This window comes from Heterodontus francisci, chromosome 16, assembly GCF_036365525.1.
Source record: "Heterodontus francisci isolate sHetFra1 chromosome 16, sHetFra1.hap1, whole genome shotgun sequence".
Classification (NCBI taxonomy): Eukaryota; Metazoa; Chordata; class Chondrichthyes; order Heterodontiformes; family Heterodontidae; genus Heterodontus; species Heterodontus francisci.
The window spans coordinates 89,498,929-89,525,282 of record NC_090386.1 but is presented as its reverse complement, the minus strand read 5'-3'; the positions used below and the strand labels follow the sequence as shown (position 1 = coordinate 89,525,282).

The 26,354-nt window shown below is 43.1% G+C and overlaps 1 protein-coding gene across 1 annotated transcript; it reads right to left on the bottom strand.

Moving 5' to 3' along the window:
- Positions 1-1,200: 1,200 nt before the first annotated feature.
- Positions 1,201-24,457, bottom strand: LOC137378510 (transcriptional repressor scratch 1-like). Its single transcript, XM_068048850.1, has 2 exons — positions 24,298-24,457; positions 1,201-1,904 (listed from the first exon to the last, which is right to left on the bottom strand). Exons 1-2 carry the CDS (start codon positions 24,455-24,457, stop codon positions 1,201-1,203), a joined length of 864 nt encoding a protein of 287 aa, XP_067904951.1.
- Positions 24,458-26,354: the final 1,897 nt, after the last annotated feature.

The window sequence follows — 26,354 nt, the reverse complement described above, 5'->3', positions numbered from 1 at the left end:
CATGGACCAGATAGGCCGAATGGCCTGTTTCCGTGCTGTAAATTCTATGTAATTCTATGTTCAGATGAATATATCTTGCAGAAATATGTCTTGTGTTTAGGAACTTGTATTCCATGCTGACCTGAAGGGCACTTTCACATCATGCCGCTGACTAACCAGCTGCTGGAAGTTGCTAGCTAGCTTTGAGCAGCACAGAATTCTAGCACAAACTGATCAGATTACATGGTCATAGGGGCTCAGATCAATTTTGGCAACCAATCCATGCAGTCACTGTAGGTGGATTCTACTGTAGATTAATTCAATAAAATGGCACAAATTGTATTTTCCTTTTGTTGAAAAGATGGTCAGCCTTAACACACAGACTGCTGACTGATGGGCCAGTCCTGGGAACACACTTGGAAACGTTGCATTGTCTTCAGATCAATGAAAAAAATTACCCTTTTTAAAAAGTCGAGTACAATTCAATCGCCTTGGAAGATGCAATAAATATATCCCGTCCAGTAGCAAAGAGCAGCATAAAAAATAGAGGTCATCTTTGCATGTGTATGCATGTGTGTGTGTGTGTGTGTGTGTGTGTGTGTGTATGCATGGCACATGTGTTGTTGGCATGTTCTGGGAGACTGACTAAACCTGTGCGTGCATATGTGTCCCTGTGCGTGTGTGCAGATGCATGTATGCGTACACACGTGCCTATTTGTAAATGTGCATGTATCTGCATGCACATGCATGTGTCTGCATGTTTGTGCACAGGTGCACAGTTGCACATGTGTTGTTGACATGATCTAGGAGATGGACTATACCTGTACGTGCATATCTGTCACTGGGCAGATGTGCACATATGCACACATGCCTATTTGCACACATACTGCGTGTTTATGCACATAGGCGTGCACCACAGTCACAATTATCCCAGTGCTTTTATTTTATTTCTTCTTTCTTCCATCCTTGGTCTAAGTACAGAAAGAGCAGTCCAAAAACAAAAATCCTGGAGCACGACAAAAGTAAAATCTTCATCTCATGCTACAACTTTGAAATGAGTTACTGTTTTTCTTTAAAAAAAAAATGAATCCAGCATATATTTTTTTTTTCTTAAAATGTTTGTAAGTAATCTCAGGAAGTATTGCTTTGAGGTGGAGAGAAGTTTTTTTCCCTTCGGAGGTTTGCATTTTTGCATTTTGTATGTCTCTCTCTCTCTTTCTTTCAGGACTCCCCCTCTTGGGGGCTCTTGAAGCAGGCCGACTCATAGTGCTTGTTCAAGTAGGACTTCAGGGCGAATGTCTTGTTGCACCGCTTACACCGGAAGTGCTTGAAGGCCGAGTGTGTCTGCATGTGGGCCCGAAGGTTGGAGCGGTCAGCAAAGGCCTTGCCGCAGTGGGCGCAGCCAAAGGGCTTCTCGCCCGTGTGCGAGCGCAGGTGGCCCTGCAGTAGCCAGGGCCGGCTGAAGGCCTTGCCACAGGTGCCGCACTTGTGCTTGAGGTCGTGGGTGAGGACGTGCATGGCCAGGGCCGGCATGGAGACGTAGACCTTGGCGCAGGTCGGGCACTTGCGGGCCAGCTGGCTGTCCAGGCTGCGGTGGGTCTGCTTGTGGCGGCTCAGGTTGGACGAGGTGGCATAAGTCTTGCCGCACTCCCCGCAGCGGTGGCGCTGGGCCGCCCGCCGGCTGCTCCCCCCGCTCCTCCTCGACCGGCCGTCCGTGATGAAGAAGGCGTCCATGCTGTAGCCCTCGCTGACCGCCGCCTCACCGCTGAAGTAGCCGCTGGCCAGCCCTGACTGCGGGCTGTCAGGCCCCAACACCTCTGGCTCCCCATATACCTCGCCGACTTTGGTATAGACAGGCTGGGGAGCTGTCAGACTCTCCCCTCCACTCTCATACACTGATGGGCTGATGTAACTGTGAATGTAACCTAGAGACAGATGGACAACAATATCAGTAATTCATGCCAAAGCAAAATACTGCAGCTGCTGGAAATCTGAAATTAAAACAGAAAATGCTAGAAAAACTCGGTTGGTCTGGCAGCATCTGTGGAGAGAGAAACAGAGTTAACGTTTCAGGTCTGTATAACCTTTTGTTAGAACTGCAGCACAGTGACACAGTGGTTAGCACTGCAGCCTCACAGCTCCAGCGACCCGGGTTCTATTCTGGGTACTGCCTGTACGGAGTTTGCAAGTTCTGCCTGTGTCTGCGTGGGTTTTTGCCGGGAGCTATGGTTTCCTCCCACAGACTTGCAGGTTGATAGGTATATTGGCCATTGTAAATTGCCCCTAGTGTAGGTAGGAGAATATAGGGACAGGTGGGGATGTGGTAGGGATATGGGATTAGTGTAGGATTAGTATAAATGGGTGGTTGATGGTCGGCACAGACTCGGTGGGCCGAAGGGCCTGTTTCAGTGCTGTATCTTAAAATAAAAAAATACTGGGAAAAGTTAGAAATGTTATAAGTTTTGAGCAAGTGAAAGGGGGGAGGGTGGGACGAAGAACAAAACGGAAAAGCTGTGATAGGGTGGAAGACAGGAGAGATTAAACAACAAAAGAGTTGATGGTGTAAGGCCAAAGGGAATGGTAATGGGACAAGTAAAGAAACAAAAGATGTGTCGAGGCATGAATACCAGAATAGCCAATGGCAGGATATTCCTTCCTTTTTGTTCTTCTTCACAACCTCCCCCCTTTCACTTGTTCAAAACATATTACATTTCTAACTTTTCTCAGTTCTGATGAAAGGTCACAGACCTGAAACGTTAACTCTGTTTCTCTCTCCACAGATACTGCCATACCTGCTGAGTATTTCCAGCATTTTCTGTTTTTATTTCAATAACTCATGCTAAGACATACATAAAGACTTGCATTTATACAGCAGCACTGGATCTTACAAAGTGCTTCACAACCAATGAAATACTTTTGAAGTGCAGTCACTGTAGGAATCACAGCAGCCGATTTGTGCACAGCAAGCTCCCAAAAACAGCAATGTGTTAATTACCAGATAATCTTTTTTGTGATGTTGGTTGAGGAATAAATATCAGCCGGGACACTGGGGAGAACTCTGCCCTTCATCGAAATAGTGCCATGGGATCTTTTACATCCAGCAGACAGGGCCTTGGTTTAATGCCTCATCCGACAAATAGCACCTCTGACAGTGCAGCACTCCCTCAGTACTGCACTGGGAGTGTCAGATTAGGTACTGAAGTCCTGGAGTGGAACTTGACCCCAGATGTTTTTGACTTAGAGGTAAGAGTGCTACCCATTAGGCAGACGCCATGACCCGGTTTCCTCCGGGGGCTCCGGTTTCCTCCCACATGCCAAAGACTTGCAGGTTGATAGGTAAATTGGCCATTATAAATTGCCCCTAGTATAGGTAGGTGGTAGGGAAATACAGGGACAGGTGGGGATGTGGTAGGAATATAGAATAAGTGTAGGATTAGTATAAATGGGTGGTTGATGGTCGGCACAGACTCGGTGGGCCGAAGGGCCTGTTTCAGTGCTGTATCTCTAAATAAATAAAATAAATAAATCCTAGCATGGTAGAACACAGAAGGAGGCCATTTGGTCCATCATGCCTGTGCTGGCTCTTTGAAAGAACTATCCAATAAGTCCCACTCCCCTGCTCTTTCCCTATATCTGTGCAAATTTTGCCTTTTCAAATATATATTCAATGCTGTATTAAACGTTACTATTGAATCTACTTCCACTACCCTTTCAGGCAGTGCGTTCCAGATTATAACAACTCGTTGTGTTAAAAAAAAGTCTAACCTCTTCCCTCTATATTTTTGCCCAATTATCTTAAATCTGTTTTTTCTGCTTACCAAACCTCCTGTCATTGGAAACAGTTTCTCCTTATACCCTCTCAACCCTTTATCATTTTGAACATACCTATCAAATCACCCCTTAACCTTTGCTGCTCTAAAGAGAACAATCCTAGTTTCTCTAGTCAGTAATGTCAACACGCCATTTGAGTATGGCGTATTGTAGTTTTTATTTTGTCACTTTTTCCCAATCTTTCCCAACTCTCCCTCTTCATGTTCACAGCAAGGTGCAGTTTCAATCGGCAGACTCATATCTTCTGTGATCCTAAACGTGCGGTCTAAAGTGCTGTGAATGGGATTTGTGTTATTCTTTTACTGCAGTATCCTGTACCTAGAATTGCATGGACTATCACTAATGAGCTCTTGCCTGTGCCAGAAGATGGAAAACAGCCAGATCACATCAATCAAGCTAAAACTATTCATCAAATTTATTTATACCTATTTAATCATAGAATCTTACAGCACAGAAGGAGGCCAATCAGCCCATCATGCCTGTGCCAGCTCTTTGAAAGAGCTATCCAATTAGGCCCACCCCCTTTTGCTCTTTCCTCATAGCCCTCAAACATTTCCTTTCAAGTATGTATCTAATTCCCACTGGAATCTGCTTACAGGCAGTGCATCATCATAACTCACTGCGTAAAAAGAATTCTCCTCAGCTCCCTCCTGGTTCTTTTGCTAATTATCTTAAATCTCCGTCTTCTAGTTGCAACAATAACCGCAAAATCTTGCAATTGTATAGCCCCCTTCATGTAGCAAAACATCCCAAGGTACTTCACAGAAGCATTATCAAACATATTGGACACTGAGCCATATTAGGACCCTATTAAGCCAGGTGACAAAAAGCTTGTTTAAAGAGGTTGGTTGTAAGGACTGTCTTGAAGAAGGAGAGAGGTAAAGAGGTTGAGGACATTTTCCGAGCTTAGGGCCCAGGCAGCTGAAGGTATGGCCAACAATGGTGGAGCGATTAAAATTAGGGATGTGCAAGAGGCCAGGATTGGAGAATTGTATAGACCGTGGAAGATTAGAGGAGGTGACAGATAGGGAGGGGTGAGGACATGCAGGGATTTAAAAACAAGGATGAGAATTTTAAAATCAAGGCAGGTCACACTGAGTCCTCTGGTTGTTTGATTCATCTGACACATGACTTGCACATGAAGTATATTGCCTTTAGATAAGTTCACATTAACATGAGATTGCTCCCTCACGTGCATTAATATGTCATTGATATGAAAGATTTCTGATGCGATTAGTTAGAGAAAAGAAAGACTTCCACTATATAGAGCCTTTCATGACCTCAGGATGTCCCAAAGCACTTCACAGACAATGAAGTACATTTTTGAAGTGCAGTCACTGTTGTAATGTAGGAAGCGTGGCAGCCAATTTGTGCACAGCAAGCTCCCACAAACAGCAAAGTGATAAACCTGTTTTTTTACTGATGTTGATTGAAGGATAAATATCAACTCGGGCACTGGGGATAACTCCCCCGCTCTTCTTCGAAATAGTGCCATGGTATTTTTTATGTCCACCTGAGAGGGTAGATGCAGCCTTGGTTCAACATCTCATCCGAAAGAAAGTAAGTTTCGACAATTGACTGCATAATTGGCCAGTGGGTGTTTATTTTCTTCCACAACCTCCTAATCAGCACAGGATAGATTTGTGAGTCATTTGCCCCAAGCAAAGACAAAAAAGTGTTCACTTTAAATTCACAATATTCTAAAATTTCATCCAGAAAGATATTTAATTTTTCAAGGTAAGACAAGATCTCTACGTTTCCGACATTACAACAGTAACTACACTTTAAAAGTAGCTTATTGGCTGTAAAGCGCTTTGAGATTTCTGGTGGTCATGGCAGGCGCTATAGAAATGCAAGCCTTTCTTCTTCTCCATCGCAGCAACTATTCTAATGTTATCACTTGGCATTTTGATACTGAAACACAATGTGAAAAATCACTTGAGCGCATAAGCTTTAGTGCTGGTCTTGAGTGATGTTTCTGATGCATCAGCTCCAATGGCTCCCACTGTTATCATCATCACCAACTGAGTACGATACAACTCCAAATGCTTTCTCCCCATGACCCAACCTTGGATGGACAGAATCAATCAATTGTCATCCACCACTTTATCAATAGGCGAATCAATCAATATTCTGGCACTGATAGAAACCTGGCTTACAGGCAACAACTATTACTCCCTCACAAAAGCCATCTTGCCTTGTTATAATTTCCAATGTTTGTCCTGAATAAACCACTACACCAGTGGCTTAGCTCTAATCACCAAATGCTAAAATGCCCAACTCCCTCCTACTCCACTGGCATCTTCATTTGCGCATCTCATCCTCTTCTGTTCCTTCTGCTCTCCCGTCTGACCAACATCACCAGAACAGATTATCTGGCCATTTATCTCAGGGTTGTTTATGGGAGCTTGCTGTGCGCAAATTGGCTGCCGCATTTCCTACAACAATGACTATACTTAATTCACTGTGAGTTGCTTTGGGATGTCCTGAGGTCATGAAAGGTGCTATATAAATGCAAGCCTTTCTTTGTTTCCTTCTTGAGTTTAACTTGTTACCATTGTCTGCCCTCCCACGATTTTTACCACGATCCTTCAGCCTCTGCACTGAATGACCCCGTATCCTTGGTAACTTCAACTTAAACCTAAAATCCCCCAGTCCTTTTTCCCCTGACCTTTCTGTTCTCTCACTGAATCTCACCCTCTACATAAGCTCTCCCACTCATACCCATGAACACCCTCACAACCTCAAAAACGTGCATAACTTCTTAACTTCCGAGGTCATGATCACTGAGTAGGCTACATCTGTCCAACTCCTTACCACACACACTATCCTCCCTTGAACCACCCTCATAATTTGCTTGAGAGAGAAAAAATATGTAATGCCTAGTTGCCTTTCTGAAATCACCATCAAACTCTCACTCCTTCTTCTCAGCCCTGGCACCTCTGCTACCGTTGACCTGCTAAATGGCTTCGTTGTCTCTGCTTTGGGCACTCTGGCTCCCTCTAATAGCTCACTGCCTCCCAACCCTGCTACTTGCTTCAGACGTTCCCATTCTCGCTCCCTTAATTCTGAGGACTGGCCCAGTTATGTATCGTCAGACTTGGCTTAAAAAAGAAAGACTTAGGCCAATCATGACCTCAGGAGCTCCATAAACTTGAGCTCATCCAAAACTCTGCTCTCCATACACTAACTCGGACCAAATCCTGTTCACCCATCACGACTGCTTGCTGACCTGCATCGGCTCCCAGTCCACCAATGCCTCAGGTTTAACATTCTCCATCAACTGTCTTACCCCCGCCCTACATCTGTAATCTCCTCCAGCCCTCCAGCCCTCCGAGAACTCTGCATTCTTCCAATTCTGACCTCTGAGGCATTCCCGATTATAATCACTTTACCATTGGCAGCCATACCTTCAGCTGCCTAGGCCATAAACTCTGGAATTCCCTTCATAAACTTCTCCACCTCTCTACCACACTCTTCTCCTTTAAGAGGCTCTTTAAAACTTACCTCTTTGACCAAGCTTTTGGTCATCTGCCCTAATAACTCCTTATATGGCTCGGTGTCAAATTTTGATTGATAATACTCCTGTCCTGTGAAGCATCTTGGGACATTTTACTACATTAAAGGAGCTACATAATTGCATGTTGCTGTTGCTATTATTGTACCAAAGTGCTTTACAGCCAATGCAGTGTGTTTGAAGTGTAGTCACTGTTGTAACCTAGGAAGCAAAGTATTTGATAGGATTAGATGAAGAAGGGTAAGAGGAGACTCGTGCAGAATAAACACCAGCATGGACCAGTTGGGCCGAATGGCCTGTTTCTGTGCTGTAAATTCTATATAATTCTATTTCGTACTTGTCTCTCTTTCTCCCTAACACCTTTCTTGTAACTCCATGTTATCAATACGACAGCCTGTGCTTCTCTGAACTTTGTCCTCCAGAGATTTAATCGAGATGTTTTAATAGAGTGACTAAGGAGAAACTGTTCCCAGTGACAGGAGGGTTGAAAACCAGAGGACACAGATTTAAGATAATTGGCCAATGAACCAGACGAGTTATGAGAATTATTTTTACACAGCGAGTTATTGCGATTTGGAATGCGTTGCCTCAAAGGGCAGTGGATGCAGATTCAATAGTAACTTGCAAAAAAGAATTGGATGAATACTTGAAAAGGAAAAAAGAAATTGCAGGATTGTGGGAAGGAGTGGAATCAATTGGATCAAAGAGCCAGCACGGGCATGATGGGATGAATGGCCTCCTTCTGTGTTTTATGATTCTATTCTATGTTTCTAAGCTTCAAGTATGTCATTCTCCGTGTTCTTCGTCTGCTCTATCCTCACTGTGTTCAAATCACTGCATTGCTTCCCGCTCGTAAATCGGAGCAGATTCAATATTACCAACAGTAACCAGGAAATAACCGAGGGTGAGCAGTCTTGTGTCTAAGCCACTGCTTAAGTTGTGAAACCAACTTTTTCTTCTGCCATTCCCAGGAAAGTCCCGTGTTACGCTGACATTGACACACGCCCACGGGCGGGACATATGGCTGCCTGCACCAGACAGTAGAGGCGGGCAGTTACCTCAACCAGTGGTGGCACGGTTTTAACTGGACGAGTGATGTGGACATGACCTCTTGCAGTGCTTCTCCACCCCCTTGGGTGGCGCCACTGCTTGGAACTTGTCACAAAATAGCAAAAGGCTTCGTCCGCACTGGACAGGTGTCATTTGGATGTGAGTTATACCAGCAGGGTTGCATTTATTGCCCATCTGTAGTCACTGTTGAATTTATAACTGAGCCCACTTCAGAAGGCATGAAGAGTAAACCAAGCCGCATGGGACCAATGTCACAGAGAGGTCAGACCAGGTAAGGGAGGTGTGACAAACTGCCCTCCCTGCAGGGGGATTAGTCAACCAGTTGGATTTTTATGACACTTTGATAGCTACAATGGTCATTTTTAAAATCATAATTGACCATTAGCTGCTGTGACAGGATTTGAATTTGTGATCATCTGCGTTGTCAGACACTACCAAGAGAATTGGTTTCTGCTTGGACCATGGAATGTGCTGATAGTGAATTGGCAGCAGAATTTTATCCAGTGCCTGATTGCCATTTACCTGGCAGTCACTGTGGCACAGAGTAAAGCGGGCTGTCAACCCACTAATGACCTGTTTCATGGCACTGGTGTAGACCATGTTCACCCCTTCTCTGGGATAAGCAGTCACACTGTGCAATGTCAGTAATGATTGGGTTTAATGCATCTGCATTATGTGCGGCCATGTGAGCCGCATGGAAGATGGCAGGATCCCCAAAGACACATTGTACAGCGAGCTCGCCACTGGTATCAGACCCACCGGCCGTCCATGTCTCCGTTATAAAGACGTCTGCAAACGCGACATGAAATCGTGTGACATTGATCACAAGTCGTGGGAGTCAGTTGCCAGCATTCGCCAGAGCTGGCGGGCAGCCATAAAGACAGGGCTAAATTGTGGCGAGTCGAAGAGACTTAGTAGTTGGCAGGAAAAAAGACAGAGGCGCAAGGGGAGAGCCAACTGTGCAACAGCCCCAACAAACAAATTTCTCTGCAGCACCTGTGGAAGAGCCTGTTACTCCAGAATTGGCCTTTATAGCCACTCCAGGCGCTGCTTCACAAACCACTGACCACCTCCAGGCGCGTATCCATTGTCTCTCGAGATAAGGAGGCCCAAAAGAAAAGAAAATGGTGATCCTGTGTTCGATATTTTTAAAAGGCATTAACCCATTTCATAAAAAGAGAGGCTTGTGTTTATATAGCACATTATCAAAGCATTTAATACACAGTGAATTGCTTTCAAGTGCAGTGACTGATGTTATGCAGGATTGTGTTATTCAGCTGTGAAAACAGCAAACGAATTTCATAAAAGCATAATAACGCACTTGTTACTAATATCATACAGTGTGATTTCAGCCCATTAGATAGCAAACTATCAACGTGGAAGCTGGAATACGTCTGACATTATGATTGATTATTTTTATTTTTAGCTCCTTATGACGCATGCTGTGACAAGCTGCAAGTTCCCTCCTGTTCTCTCCTGAAGCATTGCCTTTCAGTTATCTGCTGGAGAGTGGGTAGTCTAGTGCTTACAATACTAGTAACCCAGAGAATGTGAATTCCAATCCCATCGCACCAGTTCGGGAATTTGAATTCGGATTTAAAAAAGCTAGTGTCAGTAAAAGTGACCGTAAAGCTGTCAGATTGTTGTATAAAACCAACTGGCTTGCTAATGTTCTTTAGAGAGGGCAATGTTGTCCTTACCTGGTCTGGGCTTATATGTGAGTCCTGTCCCATGCCAAGGTGATTGACTCTTAACTGTCCTCTGACGTGACCTAGCAAGTCACTCAGTTCAGAGCAGATAGGGATCGGCAATGAATGCCAGCCTTACCAGTGATGTCTACATCCCAAGAATGACTTATTTTAAAACTATCAACTGTACTCTAATAGATAGGTAGACATACTGCAACAACAACACAACTTGCATTTATATAGCACCTTCAATGTAGAAAAACATCATATGGCATTTCACCGGTGCCTTATCAGACAAAATTTGACACTGAGCCACAGAAAGAGATTATAGGACAGGTGACTAAAAGCTTAGTCAAAGAGATAGGTTTTTAAGGGGCATCTTAAAGGAGATAGAGAAACAGAGAGGTTTAGGGAGGGAATTCCAGAGTTTAGGGACTAGGCAGTTGAAGACACAGCCATCAATGGTGCAGCAAAGAGATAGGAGGTGGGAGATGGGAGAATCACAAGAAGAGAGAATTTGCGGTGGGGCTTGTGCATTGGTTAAGACTGGTGGAGATTACGTTGATAGAGAGGGGCAAGGGTATGAAGGAATTTAAACATAAGGGGAAAAATGTTATATTTGAGGTGTTATTGGACGGGGAGACAATGTAGGTCAATGAGGACTGGGTAATGGGTGGGGAGGATAAGATACGGATCGAAGAATTTGGGGCTTTGTGATGCAAAGGAGAGTGTATGTGAAGTGACTATAACAATACAACTCTACAATCTTCCGAGATCTCTGCACTCCTGCAATTCTGGCCTCTCATGCATCCCTGATTTTCATCCCTCCACCACTGGTAGCCATGCCTTCAGCCATTTCCTAAGCTCCCCCACAACTCCCCCCTCCACCCCCCCCACCACCCCCCCACCACGCCCCCACCCCACTGTAAGCCTCTCTGCCTCCTTTCTTTCTTGTCAGCTGTGGCTCTGTTAGTACCACTCCTGCCTCTGAGTCAGAAGATTATAGGTTTAAGTCTGACATGAGCACAACAGTTAAGGTTGACATTCCAGTGTAGTACTAAGGGAATGTTGCACTGTTTGAGGTACTGTCGTTTGAGAGAGATGTTTAAACTGAGGCCTCAACTGCCCTCTGGTGGATAGAAAGGATCCTATGGCACTCAGAGTAGGGGAGTTATCCCTAGTGTCTTGACCAATATTTATTCCTCAAACAGCATTACTAAAAAATACATTATCTGGTCGTTATCACATTGCTGTTTGTGGGAGCTTGCTGTGCGCAAATTGGCTGCTACATTTCCTACATTACAAGTGCCAAGACTTCAAAAGTACTTCATTGGTTGTAAAGCACTCTGAGACACGCTGCAGTCATGAAAGGTGCTACATAACTACAAGTTTTTTTAAGACGGTCCTTAAAACCTACCTCCTTGACATAACTTTTGTTCATCTGTCTTTTATCTTCTTATGTGGCTCGGTGTTAAATTTTGTTTGATAATGCTTCTGTGAAGCGCCTTTGGGATGTTTCATTATGTGAAATGTGCTATATAAATGCAAACTGTTGTTGTGAAAACTAATTCTATGTTCCTAAAGATACAGGGAGGTGTTTAAATACATCTAGTACATCTAGTGATATGGCCGGAGGAATTTTTCAGTGAAAGGGGCTTCGATTGATTTTGCCCCCCCAGAAACTCACATTACTTGGGGTGGGGGGTGGAGGGGTGGGGAGGATGGTTCATGAGTTACATCATCTAATGGATACAGCTGATTATCATACTGCATCCTATTTTGTACGTATATAAGCATTTGGATGGGTTTGCGATCTCTCTCACTTCTTTTGTCCTATGTTGTTCAGTTTGCAAGTCCAGAGATTCTGACAAGGTCACTGGCAGAGCGCGAGAATCATTGGCTTTGATTCAAAATTAAGATCACATTTTTAATGTTTGCGCAGAAAAACATTTTGTAATCCACGAGCCGTGTATTTAAAAAGCTGATGCAGCAGCAGATCCAACTGGGAGTAAGAAATTCATCAGAGATCAACTTGAGGAACAAAAGACGTTTTGATTCTGTGAGGAATGATTGTGGAGTTCTGTGGAGTTATATTAAAATACTTAAAACAGAGGAGCAGAGCTTTTTTCTACACAAATATTATTCTTTTGTAATATCTTTAAAAAATTAGTGAAGGACCAGGTATGGGAAAGGAGAAGAGGAGAGGACAAGCAGCAGTGACGAGAGCTGGACAGAAGGCCAATGGTGGCCACCAGAGGAAAAAGGCCTGCATTTATATCGAGCCTTTCACGCCCTCAGCTAATGAAGTACTTTTGAATTGTTGTAATGTAGGAAACACAGCAGCCAATTTGTGCACAGCAAGCTCCCACAAAGCTGATGAACTGACCAGATGATCTTTTTTTTTTAGTGATGTTGATTGAGGGATAAATGCTGGTCTGCTTCACCCGGGGGAGGAGTTCCCTGCTCTGCAAAATTGTGCTTTTGGATCTTTTACGTCCACCTGAGAGGGCACATCGGATCTGGGTTGAATGTCTCATCCGAAAGACGGCACCTCCGATAATGCAGAACGCCCTCAGTACTGCATTAGGGGTGTAAGCCTGGGTTATGCGCTCAAGTCCCTGGAGTGGTTGGAGAAGACAGATGGCAGTCAGGTGGAGGCCCCTTAAATTAGGTCTTCGGTAGTGAATCAAGCTCTTATCAGCTGATAATGACAGTTCACTTTCTATTTCTTAGCAAACAATTTTAAAGAACTGCCTCATCTTTCACAATATAATCTTCGGAGGGTCAAATGGGTAGGCAGGAATAATTCAACATGGAGAGATCATTACGTCCACTATCATCTTTGTATAACACTGTTTCAGTACAATTTATGTAAATTACCTCTTAAAACTGAGTGAGGAAATTCACTGCAATTATTACAATGGGACATGGCTACTGTTGTCAGGTTGAATATTCCCAATTTGGTCTCTAATTTTTTTTTGCCTTGCAAGACGATATATCCTTGTCAAGTGCCAAACTCTAACTGCCAAAATGTCGCCGGTGTTCTGTGGCTGGGGATCTGCAGTGTATATTTAAAACATGTATATTTAAAACTGTAACATTCCGCAGTTTGGTGCAGTAGTGAATAAGTTTGCAAAAAAATTATTGTCACTAAAATGCTGGGCTGTCAGTATAAACTTGGGAACTACTGGAGTATCACTGGATGTTGATTTTCATGATGTAATTGCAGATAAAAGACAGAACTTGCATTTATATATCACCGTTCACCACCTCAGGACATCCTAAAGCGCTTTGCAGCCAATAAAGTATATTTTGAAGTATAGCACTGTTGTAATATTGTAATATAAGGTAGGCAAGAGCTGCACAATGATTGTTTCAATAAGGTTTAAAGTGGATTACAGAGACTACACACTAATTGCTTATGTCAAGGACCACAATCCTGAGCACTGATCTGATTTCTCTTTCAGACCCATCATCATGTGCTTACATTTTTAAAATATCCTTATTAAGTGACAACCACTAACTGCTAAAATGTCGCAGATGTTTCGCTGTTGGGGAGCAGCAGTGTATATTTAATACTGTACTGTACTGTACCGCAGTCTGGTGCAGCAGTAGATAAAAGGTTATAGTCACAAAAAATGCTGGGCTGCGAGATTAATTAACCTGTGAACTCAAATTTAGATTCTTTCTCAACAACTTTTTTTTTTATTAGTCTTTCTCACCATCATTCTCCCTCCCTACCCTGAATCATGGTTGTCCCGATGTCTCAGTGCTGGCATGCTGTCAGATGGAGTACAGAAATATGTGGAGCTGAGATCAGGGAGAGAGAGGAGGAGAGACAGAGAGAAAGAGAGAAAAATGGGCTTTTGACAATATTAGGCATATTACTGCACTGAAGATAGAACATTGGAACAAGGGGAGGATTGAGAGAGACCTGGAAGCATGTAGACATCCTTTGTGTTATTACTGCCTTAATGAAAGAGTTTTGGGGCATTTTTATATAGCATTACACAGAATTTACAGCACAGAAACAGGCCATTCAGCCCAATTGGTCCATGCTATTGTTTATGCTCCACATGAGCCTCCCTCCACTCCTCTTTATCCAACCATTCATCATACACTTCTATTCCTTTCTCTCTTGTGTTTATCTAATTCCTCTTATTGGCATCTATTCTATTCACCTCAACAACTCCCTGTGGTGGCAAGTTCCACGTTCAAACCATTCTCTGGGTAAAGAAGTTCCTACTGAATTCCTTGGATTTATGAGTAACTATTTAATATTTCTGGCCTCTAGCTCTGGCCTCGTGTGCAGATGGAAATATTTTCTATACGTAAATGCTATCAAACCCTTTGATAATCTTAATGATCTCTGTTAGGTGGCAATCACCACCCCACTCACCCCACATCCCACCTCCACTGCTCCCCCTCCCCACCACCGCTTTCTCTTTTCTAAGAAATTCCCCAGCTTGTTCAATCTTTGCTGACAGGTATAGCCTCTCAGTTCTGATATCACACTTCTAACTCTCTTTTGCACCTTCTCCAATGCCGCGATCTCCTGTTAATAATATGGAGACCAGAACTGTTCTTAGTCCTCTAAATGTCTGTCACTGTATCCCAAAAACTTAGTCAAAATGTTTTGATATTGGCCAGTAGGGAAATTTCCAACTGTTACTGTGCAGAGTGATTTTGCTATTAATGGGTTAGAACTTTTTAAAAACTGTACAATGCTCATGATCAGGAGTTCTGGCTATTTTATTTTTCTTCACTAGTCCAGGGCACTGAGACCAAATGTAGCATTTCTACTGCTGTGCCAGGTGCGAAAACAATATGCCCAATAATTAATGAGTAGGATTGACTTTGAACCTTTGTAAAGCATCGCTCACTGAGGCTGTAACTGAAGGCAGTGAACCCCTGAACAATGCACCCATGATGTAGGCGTTAACCTGGCCACCCAGAGAGTGGTGAACCTGCGGAATTCTCTATCACAGAAAGCAGTTGAGGTCAAATCATTAAATATATTCAAGAAAGAGTTAGATATAGTTCTTAGGGCTAAAGGAATCAAGGGATACAGGGAGAAAGCGGGAACAGGGTACTGAGTTTGGACGATCAGCCATGATCGTATTGAATGGTGGTGCAGGCTCGAAGGGCCGAGTGGCCTACCCCTGCTCCTATTTTCTATGTTTCTATGCACAGAGGTAAAGAGCGGCAACCGGTCATGAAGGATCAGATGTAGCAGAAAAGCTCCTCAATCGAGGAGCACAGATGGAGAGATAAATGTTCTGCAGCTCGGCCAAAGCTGTAAGTAAATCACCCCGGGGTGTGTGTGAAGTACAATCTGCCCTCGGATGACCTTTGCCCCCTTCCTGATAGGAGATTTTGTTTTACACAGATCTGTCAAAGCCAAGATGCTTCACTGGTTGTGCTGCACACTGCTGGATTTTTCTACAATAGTAAATAGGGAGAGTCAGTAACCAGAGGGCAGAAATTGTTGTGATCTGGAATGCACTGCCTGAAAGGGCAGTGGAAACAGATTCAGAAGTAACTTTCAAAAGGGATTTGGGTAAATACTTGAAGGGGAGAAAATTGCAGGGCTGTAGGGAAACACTAACTGGATAGTTCCTTCAAAAAACAGGCACAAGCACGATGGACCGAATGACCTCCTCCTGTGCTGTAAAATCCTATGGAGCATCCTAGTATTTGCAGGGCCAGTTATGTCTTTCTGTGAAGGGACAGATGGTCAAATGTAATCCAAGAAAAATATAACTGAATGAGATTCACTTATGTCCCTCTCATTCCTTTCTCCAACCTGTGTACTCTGGCACCTCTTTGTGGCTGTATCAAAAACAGCACTGCCAGTGGCTCAATCAGATCTAGCCTCTTGCGTCGTGAAAATATATTTTTTAAAGAGGATTTAAAAAAAATTAATTTAAGTTATTTTGTATCAAGTTACTAAGGTCTGCTCACAACTGTGCTAGTTCCACTACTGGAGACTATGCAACGTTATTCGATGTCTCAGATTAGGTTAATAAGGCATCAGAGAGTATTGGCCATCCTAATGTTGTGAAAGGTGCTATATAAATGCAAGTCTTTCTTTATCTTTAATGAAAAGTTCACCTCAAGGTTTCCTCATACTTAGAGCTTTCATAGAGTCATAGTCATTTATAGTATAAAGGGAGGCCATTTGGCCAATCGAGTCCATGCCAGCTCTCCGCAGCGCTATCCGGTCAGTCCCACTCCCCCGCTCGATCCCCGTCACCCTGCTAGTTTATTTCAAATGCCCATCCAATTTCCTTTTGAAATCATCAATTGTCTCCAATTCCACCACCCTCTTGGCAGCGAGTTCCAGCTCATTACCACTCGCTGTGCAAAAAATGTTCTTCCTCACATTCCCCCTGCATCTCTTGCCCAAAACCTTCAATCTGTGTCCCCTAGTCCTTGTACCATCAGTTAATGGGAACAGTTTTTTCCTTGTCTACCTTATCTAAGCCTGTCATAATCTTGCACACCTCCATCAAACCTCCCCTAAATCTCTTCCATTCCTGGATTAAAGATTAATTTTTAAATGTAGCCCTATTTAAATTGGAACTTCCTGGGAAAAGTCAGCTATTTTAAAAAATTGAAACACCCAGATGATGAGTCAAGGTCCAGAATGTAAGATACGACCAAGGTGGCAAATAGTAGATGAGAATGTGAAGTCAATCAAAATAAAAGAGATTAAGAACATGGGAATTTCTTGATAAGAGAAAAAAGCATGACCCATCTAGCTTTTTTATATTCATTTTTTGGGATGTGAGCACCACTGGCTAGGCCAGTATTTATTGTCCATCCCTAATTGCCCTTGAGAAGGTGCTGGCAAGCTGCCTTCTTGCACTGTTGCAGTCCATCTGGTGTAGGTACACCCACAAAGCTTCTTTTTTCCTGTAGCAACTCAATGGCCTGCTAGGCCATGTCAGAGGGCAGTTAAAAGCCAACCACATTGCTGTAGGTCGACACTCAGATGTAGGCCAGATCAGGTAAGGAAGGCGGATTTCCTCCCCTAAAGAAACTTAGTAAACCAGATGGGTTTTTAAAACAATCTTGTAGTTTCATAATCATTATTAATAAGATTAACATTTTATTTCAGATTTATTGATTAACTGAATTTAAATTCCACTAGCTGCTATGAGAGGATTTGAACTCACAGCTCCAGAGCATTAGTCTGGGTCTCTGGATTACTAACCCACTAACATTACCACTATGCTACCATTCTGGGAGTAGCACAGTTGACTAATCAGCAATCTCTATCAATTAGTCTACAACAGAATATGGGATGAGGACAACCCCAATGGTGGAGAACCTTGGGAACTACAGGTCCAAAGTCACCCGTCCTTCCCAAGCACACAACACGCATCAAAAGTCATGTCTCAAATTACTCATTCACCATATCCCAAAATATTATTTTCTTACAGAAATCTTCTAATTTTCATTTGTGTGGATCAACGCTGTCTGCTTCCACCATCTCCCTAGGGAACCTGTCGCATTGATTGATCACTCGCTCACTGAAATAAGGTAAATTGACACCAAGCTTGGGTTTTGAAAATTTTCCGGTCCAGGAGGAAGAAAAGACTAACGGAAGCGAATGGCTCGTTACATATGATAAGTGAGCTCAATTAAAGTATGCGCATGTTGTTTTGAGGGGGAGACGGGCAGAGCCAGGAGGGACTTTCCCTTTAAATGCAGAAAGAGGAGAGCTTTTCATCAGTTTCATGTCACAGAGTCAAATAAGAAACAAACATTCAGTGTCAATGACAACTGCTAAGTGCAGTGAGAAAATTGATAAAACATTGACTATTTGTTAATGCTGCTTCATTGTGGAATGATCAATAACCCACTGAAACATCATATGTTGTTTGAGGTGTGGATGGAACCTTTGCCACTGGATACTGTTAACTGAATCCAGTTTATGATTGCTGTGTCAACCTGGATGGAATTGCACTAATGCTGCATCTTGTATTCTTGCTGAGTCTGTGAGCAGTACCACAATTTTTGGTGTATAAGACTTGACTTGGCCTAATTTCTAACTTCACAATGATGCAGCTCCTTATACTGGATTTTATGGTAATCCAAGTCCAAATACAGCCAGGATAATTGATGGCTGGCAGTGAGTTACTTGGGAGTAATTAAAACACTAGAATGAAGCTCGAGCAATTTGTGATATCTAGAGAGCCTTGACATTGAATCACACTGCTCACTGCAGAGACTTGTCTTCATATTATGTATCTTGTAGTTCATTTTAAAGAAATACTGCCTATTCTGTCTTGCCAGTAGGAAGCGTGTGTAGTAGAGGCTGTTTAATATAGGTTAAAGGATTATGAAGAACAAATGAAACAACTTGTTTTCATGACTTCAAGATGTTCCAAAGTACTCTACAGCCAATGAAGTACTTTTGTAAAGTGTCCTCACTGCTGTAATGTAGGAAACATGGCAGCCAATGTGCACACAGACAACCTGTGTTTTTTGTGATTTTGGTTGAGGGATAAATATTGACCAGGTCACTGGGGAAAACTCCTTTGTTCCTCTCACTACTGCCATAGGATCTTTTACATCCACCTGAGAGGGCAGTCTGGGCCTTGGTTTAATACCTCATCTGAAAGATGGGATTTTGATAATTCAAAGAGAATACTACAGTAATATCAGAATAACAACTTGTACTTACATAGTGCTTTTAATGCAATGAGAGTAGACTGATAGGGCAGTAATTGGCTGGGTTGCATTTGTCCTGCTTTTTGTGTACAGGACATACTTGGGCAATTTTCCAAATTGCCAGGTAGATGCCAGTGTAGTAGTTGTACTGGAACAGCTTGGCTCTATCAGTCTACTCTCGATCATCAGCAAAGTAATGGAAGGGATCATCGACAGTGCTGTCAAGCGGCACTTGCTCAGCAATAACCTTCTCACTGACACTCAGTTTGGGTTCTGCCAGGGCCACTCAGCTCCTGACCTCATTACAGCCTAGGTCCAAACATGGACAAAAGAGCTGAACTCCAGAGGTGAGGTGAGAGTGACTGTCCTTGATATCAAGGCAGCATTTGACCGAGTATGGCATCAAGGAGCCCTAACAAAACTGGTCAATGGGAATCAGGGGAAAAACTCTCCACTGGTTGGAGTCATACCTAGCACAAAGGAAGATGGTTGTGGTTGTTGGAGGTCAATTATCTCAGTCCCAGGACATCGTTGCATGAGTTCCTCAGGGTAGTGTCCGAGACCCAACCATCTTCAGCTGTTTCATCAATGACCTTCTTTCCATCATAAGGTCAGAAGTGGGGATGCTCGCTGATGATTGCATAATGTTCAGTACCATCCACGCCTCCTCAGATACTGAAGCAGCCCATGTCCAGATGGAGCAAGACCTGGACAACATCCAGGCTTGGGATGATGAATGGCAAGTAACATTCATGCCACACAAGTGCCAGGTAATGACCATCTCCAACAAGAGAAAATCTAACAATCTACCCTTGATGTTCAATGGCATTACCATCACTGAATCCCCCACTATCAACATCCTGGGGTCACCATTGACCAGAAATTGAACTGGACCAGCCACATAAATACTGTGGCTACAAGAGCAGATCAGAGGCTGGGAATACTGCGTTGAGTAACTCACCTCCTGGCTCCCCAATACCTGTCCACCATCTACAAGGCACAAGTCAGGAGTGTGATGGAATACTCTCCACTTGCCTGGATGGGTGCAGCTCCAATAACACTCAAGAAGCTCAGCATCATCCAGGCAAAGCAGCCCGCTTGATTGGCACCCGATCTACCACCTTCACTCCCTTCACTACCATGCACAGCGGCAGCAGTGTGTACCATCTACAAGATGCACTGCAGCAACTCACCAAGGTTCCTTCGACAGCATCTTTTAAGACCACGGCCTCTACCACTAGAAGGACAAGGGCTGCAGATGAATGGGAACATCACCAACTGCATGTTCCCCACCAAGCCACACACCATCCTAACTTGGAACTATATCGCCGTTCCTTCACTGTCACTGGGTCAAAATCCTGGAACTCCCTTCCTAACAACACTGTGGGTGTACCTACACCACATGGACTGCAGTGGTTCAAGAAAGCAGCTTGCCACCACCTTCTCAAAAATTAGGAGAACCTCACGGAAATTCCAGGCACAAGTGCTTCCGGATGAAGTGAGATTTGGGGATGTTTGATTATTCGAGCAAGGCATGCAGACTGTAAACCGTGGCCCAATGGGTCACACTCTCATCTCTCAGTTAAAAAGTTGTGGGTTCAAGTCCCACTTCAAAGACTTGAGCATAACATCCGGGCTGACGCTCCAGTGCAGTACTGAGGGAAATGCTGCATTGTCAGAAGTGCCATCTTTCAGATGAGAGGGTAAATGGAGGCGCAATTTTCCATCTCAAGTGGGCATAAACGATCCAATGTCACTATTGCAGAGCAGGGAAGTTGGTCAATATTTATCCCTCAACCAACATCATTAAAAATCTGACTATCTGATCACTACCACAAAGCTGTGGGAGCTTGCTGTGCACAAATTGGCTGCCATGTTATCTATCTTACAACAGTGACTACACATCAAAAAGTACTTTGTTGGCTGTGAAAGGTATTAAATAAAATGCAAGACTATCTTTCTTAATAAATTGTACAATATATAATGCATTAAACACCATATATAGTCATTGTTCGATGAACTCTACATCATGTACAGTATGCAATATTTAATATATTGCAGACCACAAGATATATTCAATACTTAGCAAGTACTTTAAAGCATATTACATACTATACTATACACTGTGAGGGTCTTTTTCTGTACACATGTTGGTGACTGGCCAGCATACCATAAAATTCCAGATGGCTTTTTCGATATATGCTGGCATTGGCCAAATTTTTCTGCTGCTACTCCACACTTGCAAACTTCTCATTGTTATTTGATATAATATTGTGCTGGATGCAAATAATAAACAGCTCTCTTTCTTTTAACTGTAGAACCAATAATTCATTATTTCTATACAATCTGAGAGGAGCAAATCCCTTCAAAGGAATTCCCCCATATGATAAATACTTTATTACAAAAGCACATCAAGTTATGAAAATGCTATGTGTATCTTTAACAGAACAGCTTTAGGACATGCCAGCTCAAGTTGGATTGTTATATATTAGATAACAAGCTGGAAAATAAAAGGAACAATTTGCAGATTACTGTTTAAGAGGTGCAAACAAGGGAAGGGAGCATTGAAGGTGGGCGTGTGGGGGGAGAGGGAGTTTAATACTGCTCTCCTTATGCATGGTCTATGCAAATCCAAGGGTATGGTGGCACAGCGATTGTTATTGGACGATTGGTCTAGAGGCCTGGACTAATGATATGGTGGCAAGAGTTCAGATCGGACCATAGCAGCTGTGAATTTAAATTCAATTAATTAAATATAAAATCTGGAATTAAAAAGCTAGCATCACTAATTATGACCACGAAACTATTGAATTGATATTAAAACACAGCTGATCCATTCATGTCCTTTTGGAAAGGAAATCTGCTGTCCTTACTGGGTCTGGCCTGTGTGCGACTCCAGATCCATAACAATGTGGTTGGTTCTTGACTACCCTCTGAAATGGCCTAGCAAGCCACTCAATTGTATTCAAAAAGGTGGCTCACCAAAACGCAATTAGGGATGGCAATACATGATGGCCTTATCAGCAATGCCCACATCCTGTGAATGAATTTTAAAAAAAGACTGCTCTGTTTAATGAACTGAATAGGCAGGGGAAGGATGAAGTGATTTAAAAAAAAAATCCTGAGAGTTTAATGGAGTTTGTGTTGAACAGATATAAAGGTAAGTAGAACATCACAATGAAAAATAAGTGAAGGCAGCGAGCTGAATAAAAAGCACAACAGGTATGACAAACACCAGCTAAAACTGGAAAACACTGCACCCACCCGTGTTTTACAAACTTTATATTCCAAAGGAAAGAAACTCCCCCTTACAGTATAATTATATATTATCATCTAAAGCAACTATCTATAGCACACTCTTTTGTCACTATTCTTAGTCTCCTCTGGGCTACGGGTTACCTCAAGCAGTCTGTAAAGGACCATGCTTTTCTTTTTCAAATCAGCAGGAATGAATCAGAAGTTGAAAGCTCGGTATTTTTAGATCCAGTTCTCCTCTCTTTGTTCTCTGCTGAAAGCAGTGATTTATTTTTTCTTTGGATACGGTTCCACGGGTGCAGAAAACCCTCTGATACACCATGCTCACTTCTGAACCTGCCTAGTGAGAAGTGAAAGTGGTCTTCGCCAGTCGCTCAGAGTGAATTGTCAGCCCCGTTTTACAACGCGCCCAATTTTCTGTTCCATTGACTTTACTGCTGTGAAACCGGTCTGTCCATTCGCTATGAGCCCGTTTGGACCTATCGCCGAAAGCCAGTTTCACCCAGTGTACGGCGGTAACCACAGGGCACATCACAGTCAAGCTCACTGCATACCTCACCCAGATTGTCTACACATACATTTCCCATCAGGGGTCACTGGATAGTGATCAGCAGCAGGAACTCTGGATTGTTATTTTTTTCCACCTCCCTTCGCGGAGATGAACTGAAGCCAACTGTTGCAGCTGTACTGCCTGTCCAGCTAACTCAGCAGACTGGGGTTTAATTAACTCTGGGACCTTCTGCCTCTGTGTTACAACTTGCATTCATATAGCGTCTCAAGGCGCTTCACAGGAGCAATTCTCAAATGAAATTTGACACTGAGTTGACACTAAGGCGACATAAAGCTTGGTTCAAGCAATAGGTCTTAAGGAGCATCTTCAAGGAGGAGGCAGGACAACACCTTTGCTAACTTAGCTGGGGGGCTCTGGGCCGTATGTTCTCAAGCTGCCATTCCAGGGTGCCCCAGCCCCTACAATGTCTTGCTTCTTAGAGTAACAAGGTACACATAGTTTCTTCAAGGAGTAAGTACCAATCTCACCCAGACTGTTTAGACAAGCAAGATATCAGAGAACAGGACAGAGTTGCTTTGCAGGGGGAGGGGGGATTGAAGTGGGGAGGGGAGAAGGAGAAAGTTAGAGAAAAATCCAAAGATGTGTCGAATGCATACCAAATTTATTTAGCTTCCTATCAGTCAATGTTAGGGTCTTGGGGATAGTTACACTCCTATAGTATCGGTTAAGGAATGGAACAGACTGCAGAGGTTAGCCTAGGGGAAGCCAAGGGATTGGGAGAATATTGCAGTAAAAAAGAAATGATAAATAAATGAAAAGGATTATTGAGCTGTTTAAACCAAGAACTTGTTCTCAAAATCGGATTCGGGTAATCAAATGCGAGCTCGAATCGAAAGGCAAATTAGCACATGTCACAGGCACAGTGACAGGATACCAATGTTTGAAAGTAACTTGATTGTCAGATTAGGCAAACATGATGATAGTTATACTGAGAAAGGTGGGAGACGAGGGAAGATTGAACTGCCTTTACGTTTCAAATAAAACTTTTTAAAACGATTATTCATATCTAGAGACATTAGCAAGTTTGAAATTTAATCATTCAGCCTGAGCACTTTTAATATATATAGATATAATTAAATTTGTTTTCAGAACACAGGTGTTATTTCTGGATTGTCACTTCATTTTTGTTTTTAAAAAAGACGTATCAAATGCTGAGTCCGCAAACTCGATGTCCTGTTTGAAGGGATAGTCTCACCTAAATTTAAAGGAAAGCACTGCTCTTTGTCTAGCTGGCGTAATGAGACAACTCGTGGCGTTTTGTATGGGTCATTGTTGACAATCTCACACTGACAGATCAACAAGTCTTTTTTTCCCCCCAGCAACTGATAATCTCAATAAAACACAGTCCTCCCCCACAACCTTTATCCTGTGGCTACAAAACAACGGAAAAAAAAAATCCAGCACGGTGACCTCCCTCGTCCCTCGCCACCTAGAAATTCTTTGCTCCAGAAGTTTCACTGTATCTTTTTTTGGACAAGGGAGTGTTATTCTATATCTAAGCGGTGCTCTCGATAGGCGTGTAGATTGGCATTATGTAAGGTGCAGAGAGTACAACGAGAGCAGACTGGTGCACACGAGTGCATAAAGAGATTTTATTCACACAAGGCAGAAGCACAGGGGAATTAAGGAAACACCGTTTCTCTTTAAACATTTAGGGTAGGTTATTTACACTATATATATATCAAACAGATCTGTGAACTCACCGTTCTCAGTGACCCGGACCCCTAAGCTCCCAACGGTGTCTGTGTTAGACCTGGTTATTGCATACGAGTTATCTAGGTGCTGTTCAGAAGCTGAGACTGCAGCAGAGGAAGAGTGGAAAGCATCCAATTTCACCTTCTTAACGAGGAACGATCGAGGCATGTTTTTAAAACAAAACAAAAAGAAAACCAAAAACAAAATGATAAAAAAGCCACAGTGTTATTCCTTGATCTTTTTATTGTTCTGAATTTTCAGCACTAGGACAGCTCCAGAGTGATGTTGCACAGCCCTGTATGAAGGGGAGGAGGGAGGGAGGAGGAGGAGGGATTGGCAAGAGAAGCTGAGGTCAGCAAGCAAATAGCATTTATATGGAGCGCAGCCTCTGAGATCAGGTGGTGCGTGGAAATGGAACTGCTTAACTTCAATCCATCAAATGTCTCTGGAGACACACATCAAATTACAGCTGAACAGTCTGTGCATACGCGTACACACACATAAACACACACAATACAAGTGCGCCTGAGAAAAATAGTCCTTCTTGTTAAGAACACACAACACACGAGCTGCTGGGAAAATCCCATGTCCCAGAATTGTAAAATGTGCATCGCCAGCGTTGTGAATAGAAGATTTCCCCTCCCCCTGTGTGTGATCAACACTACCTGCTACACATATCAGTTGAACTTCCACGTCTATTTCTTCAGAGAGTAATAATTGAACATAGGATGCATGGGTTTTCCGGATAATGTTTAAGGATTTGCAAATTAAACATTTTGAAATGTCGCAGATAAAGAAGTCTCAACGTGCATTTTGAAAGCCCTAAACATAATTAATAATCACAATTAATTATTAATGTGTTGTCTGATATGGTAACAACAAACCCCCTTAGGATTTTAAACTGCCTTGTAGGAACATATTGGATATTGAAATATAAAGGGGAAAATAAATCATTATATCTGAATCTGTAAGATTTAGTAAAATCTGAGAAGATTTAAAGCTTGCTGGCTCTGAGCTTAAAAAAGTAATAATTTGGATCTCTGGGAGAAAAGCCCCTTGTCTTTTCTAAGTTAGAAGACTTCGCAACTGGGACAGCTGGGGTTCTGACAACTGCTCACAGTGCCTGCAGGTCAAGTAAAGGGGAAAATTAGCTCGTGTTTCCCTCTTCTGATTGCTATACATTGGCCTCTGCTGGAAGTCTGGGTCAATGGATGTTTGATGAGGATAGGTTTGGGGTCAGCTATGACGTCCTCTACAGTCACACAGCCTGCCAGCGTTCATTGTACAGGCTGACAACATCAATGAATAATAGCCTCCTGGGTTAGATATGAGAATGCCAAACCACCCATAGTACTGCACTCCAGTGAGGGAATCGACCCTTTCATGAAAGGACGAGAGAGGACAAAACAAAAGAAAATTGGAACTATCCTTACCAGATCCTATTATGTCATATATGATTCAGTGGTTTAAAAGATCACTTATCTCGCTGTCCATTTAATGACACTCCAAACAATTAGTCTTGAATCTGTATCAATAGACCACCTGTTTACAAAGGCCACCCCCTGGTCAGTCCCAGAGGGTTTATAGACATCAGCCATCCAGGGTTTGCAACTAGGTTATCTTGACTGGGGCGTTGAGGAGGGGGGGGGGGGGGGCGGTGGCGGGGAGGGCTGTGGAGGGGTGGGGGGGGGGGGGTTAGTTTTCAGCCTGCTGTTTATTCAACTGCATTCAGACTGTTTCTAGACACAAAACTGCTGAACATACTTTACAGTAAAGGTTACATCAAAACTGATCATAAAGTGGGGATTCAGCTGAATCTACATGCAAAGGACCAGCAGACACTGAGTCCCTGGCACAGATTATTGACATATAGGGGTAGATTGGTTGCGCCTATTTTTCAGACATAAGTTGTGAACCAGGCTTACCAACTTAGCTGTGGAATGTCCCACACAGACATTGGTCCCATTTCAAAGTCCTGTATGGCCCATTATTTTAGGGGCGGCACAGTGGCGCAGTGGTTAGCACCGCAGCCTCACAGCTCCAGCGACCTGGGTTCAATTCTGGC

Coding starts and splice junctions, on each gene's coding strand:
- LOC137378510 (XM_068048850.1), bottom strand. CDS start 24,457: ATGCCTCGATCGTTCCTCGTTAAGAAGGTGAAATTGGATGCTTTCCAC. Junction 1,905..24,297: donor GGTCCGGGTCACTGAGAACG/GTGAGTTCACAG, acceptor ATCTGTCTCTAG/GTTACATTCACAGTTACATC.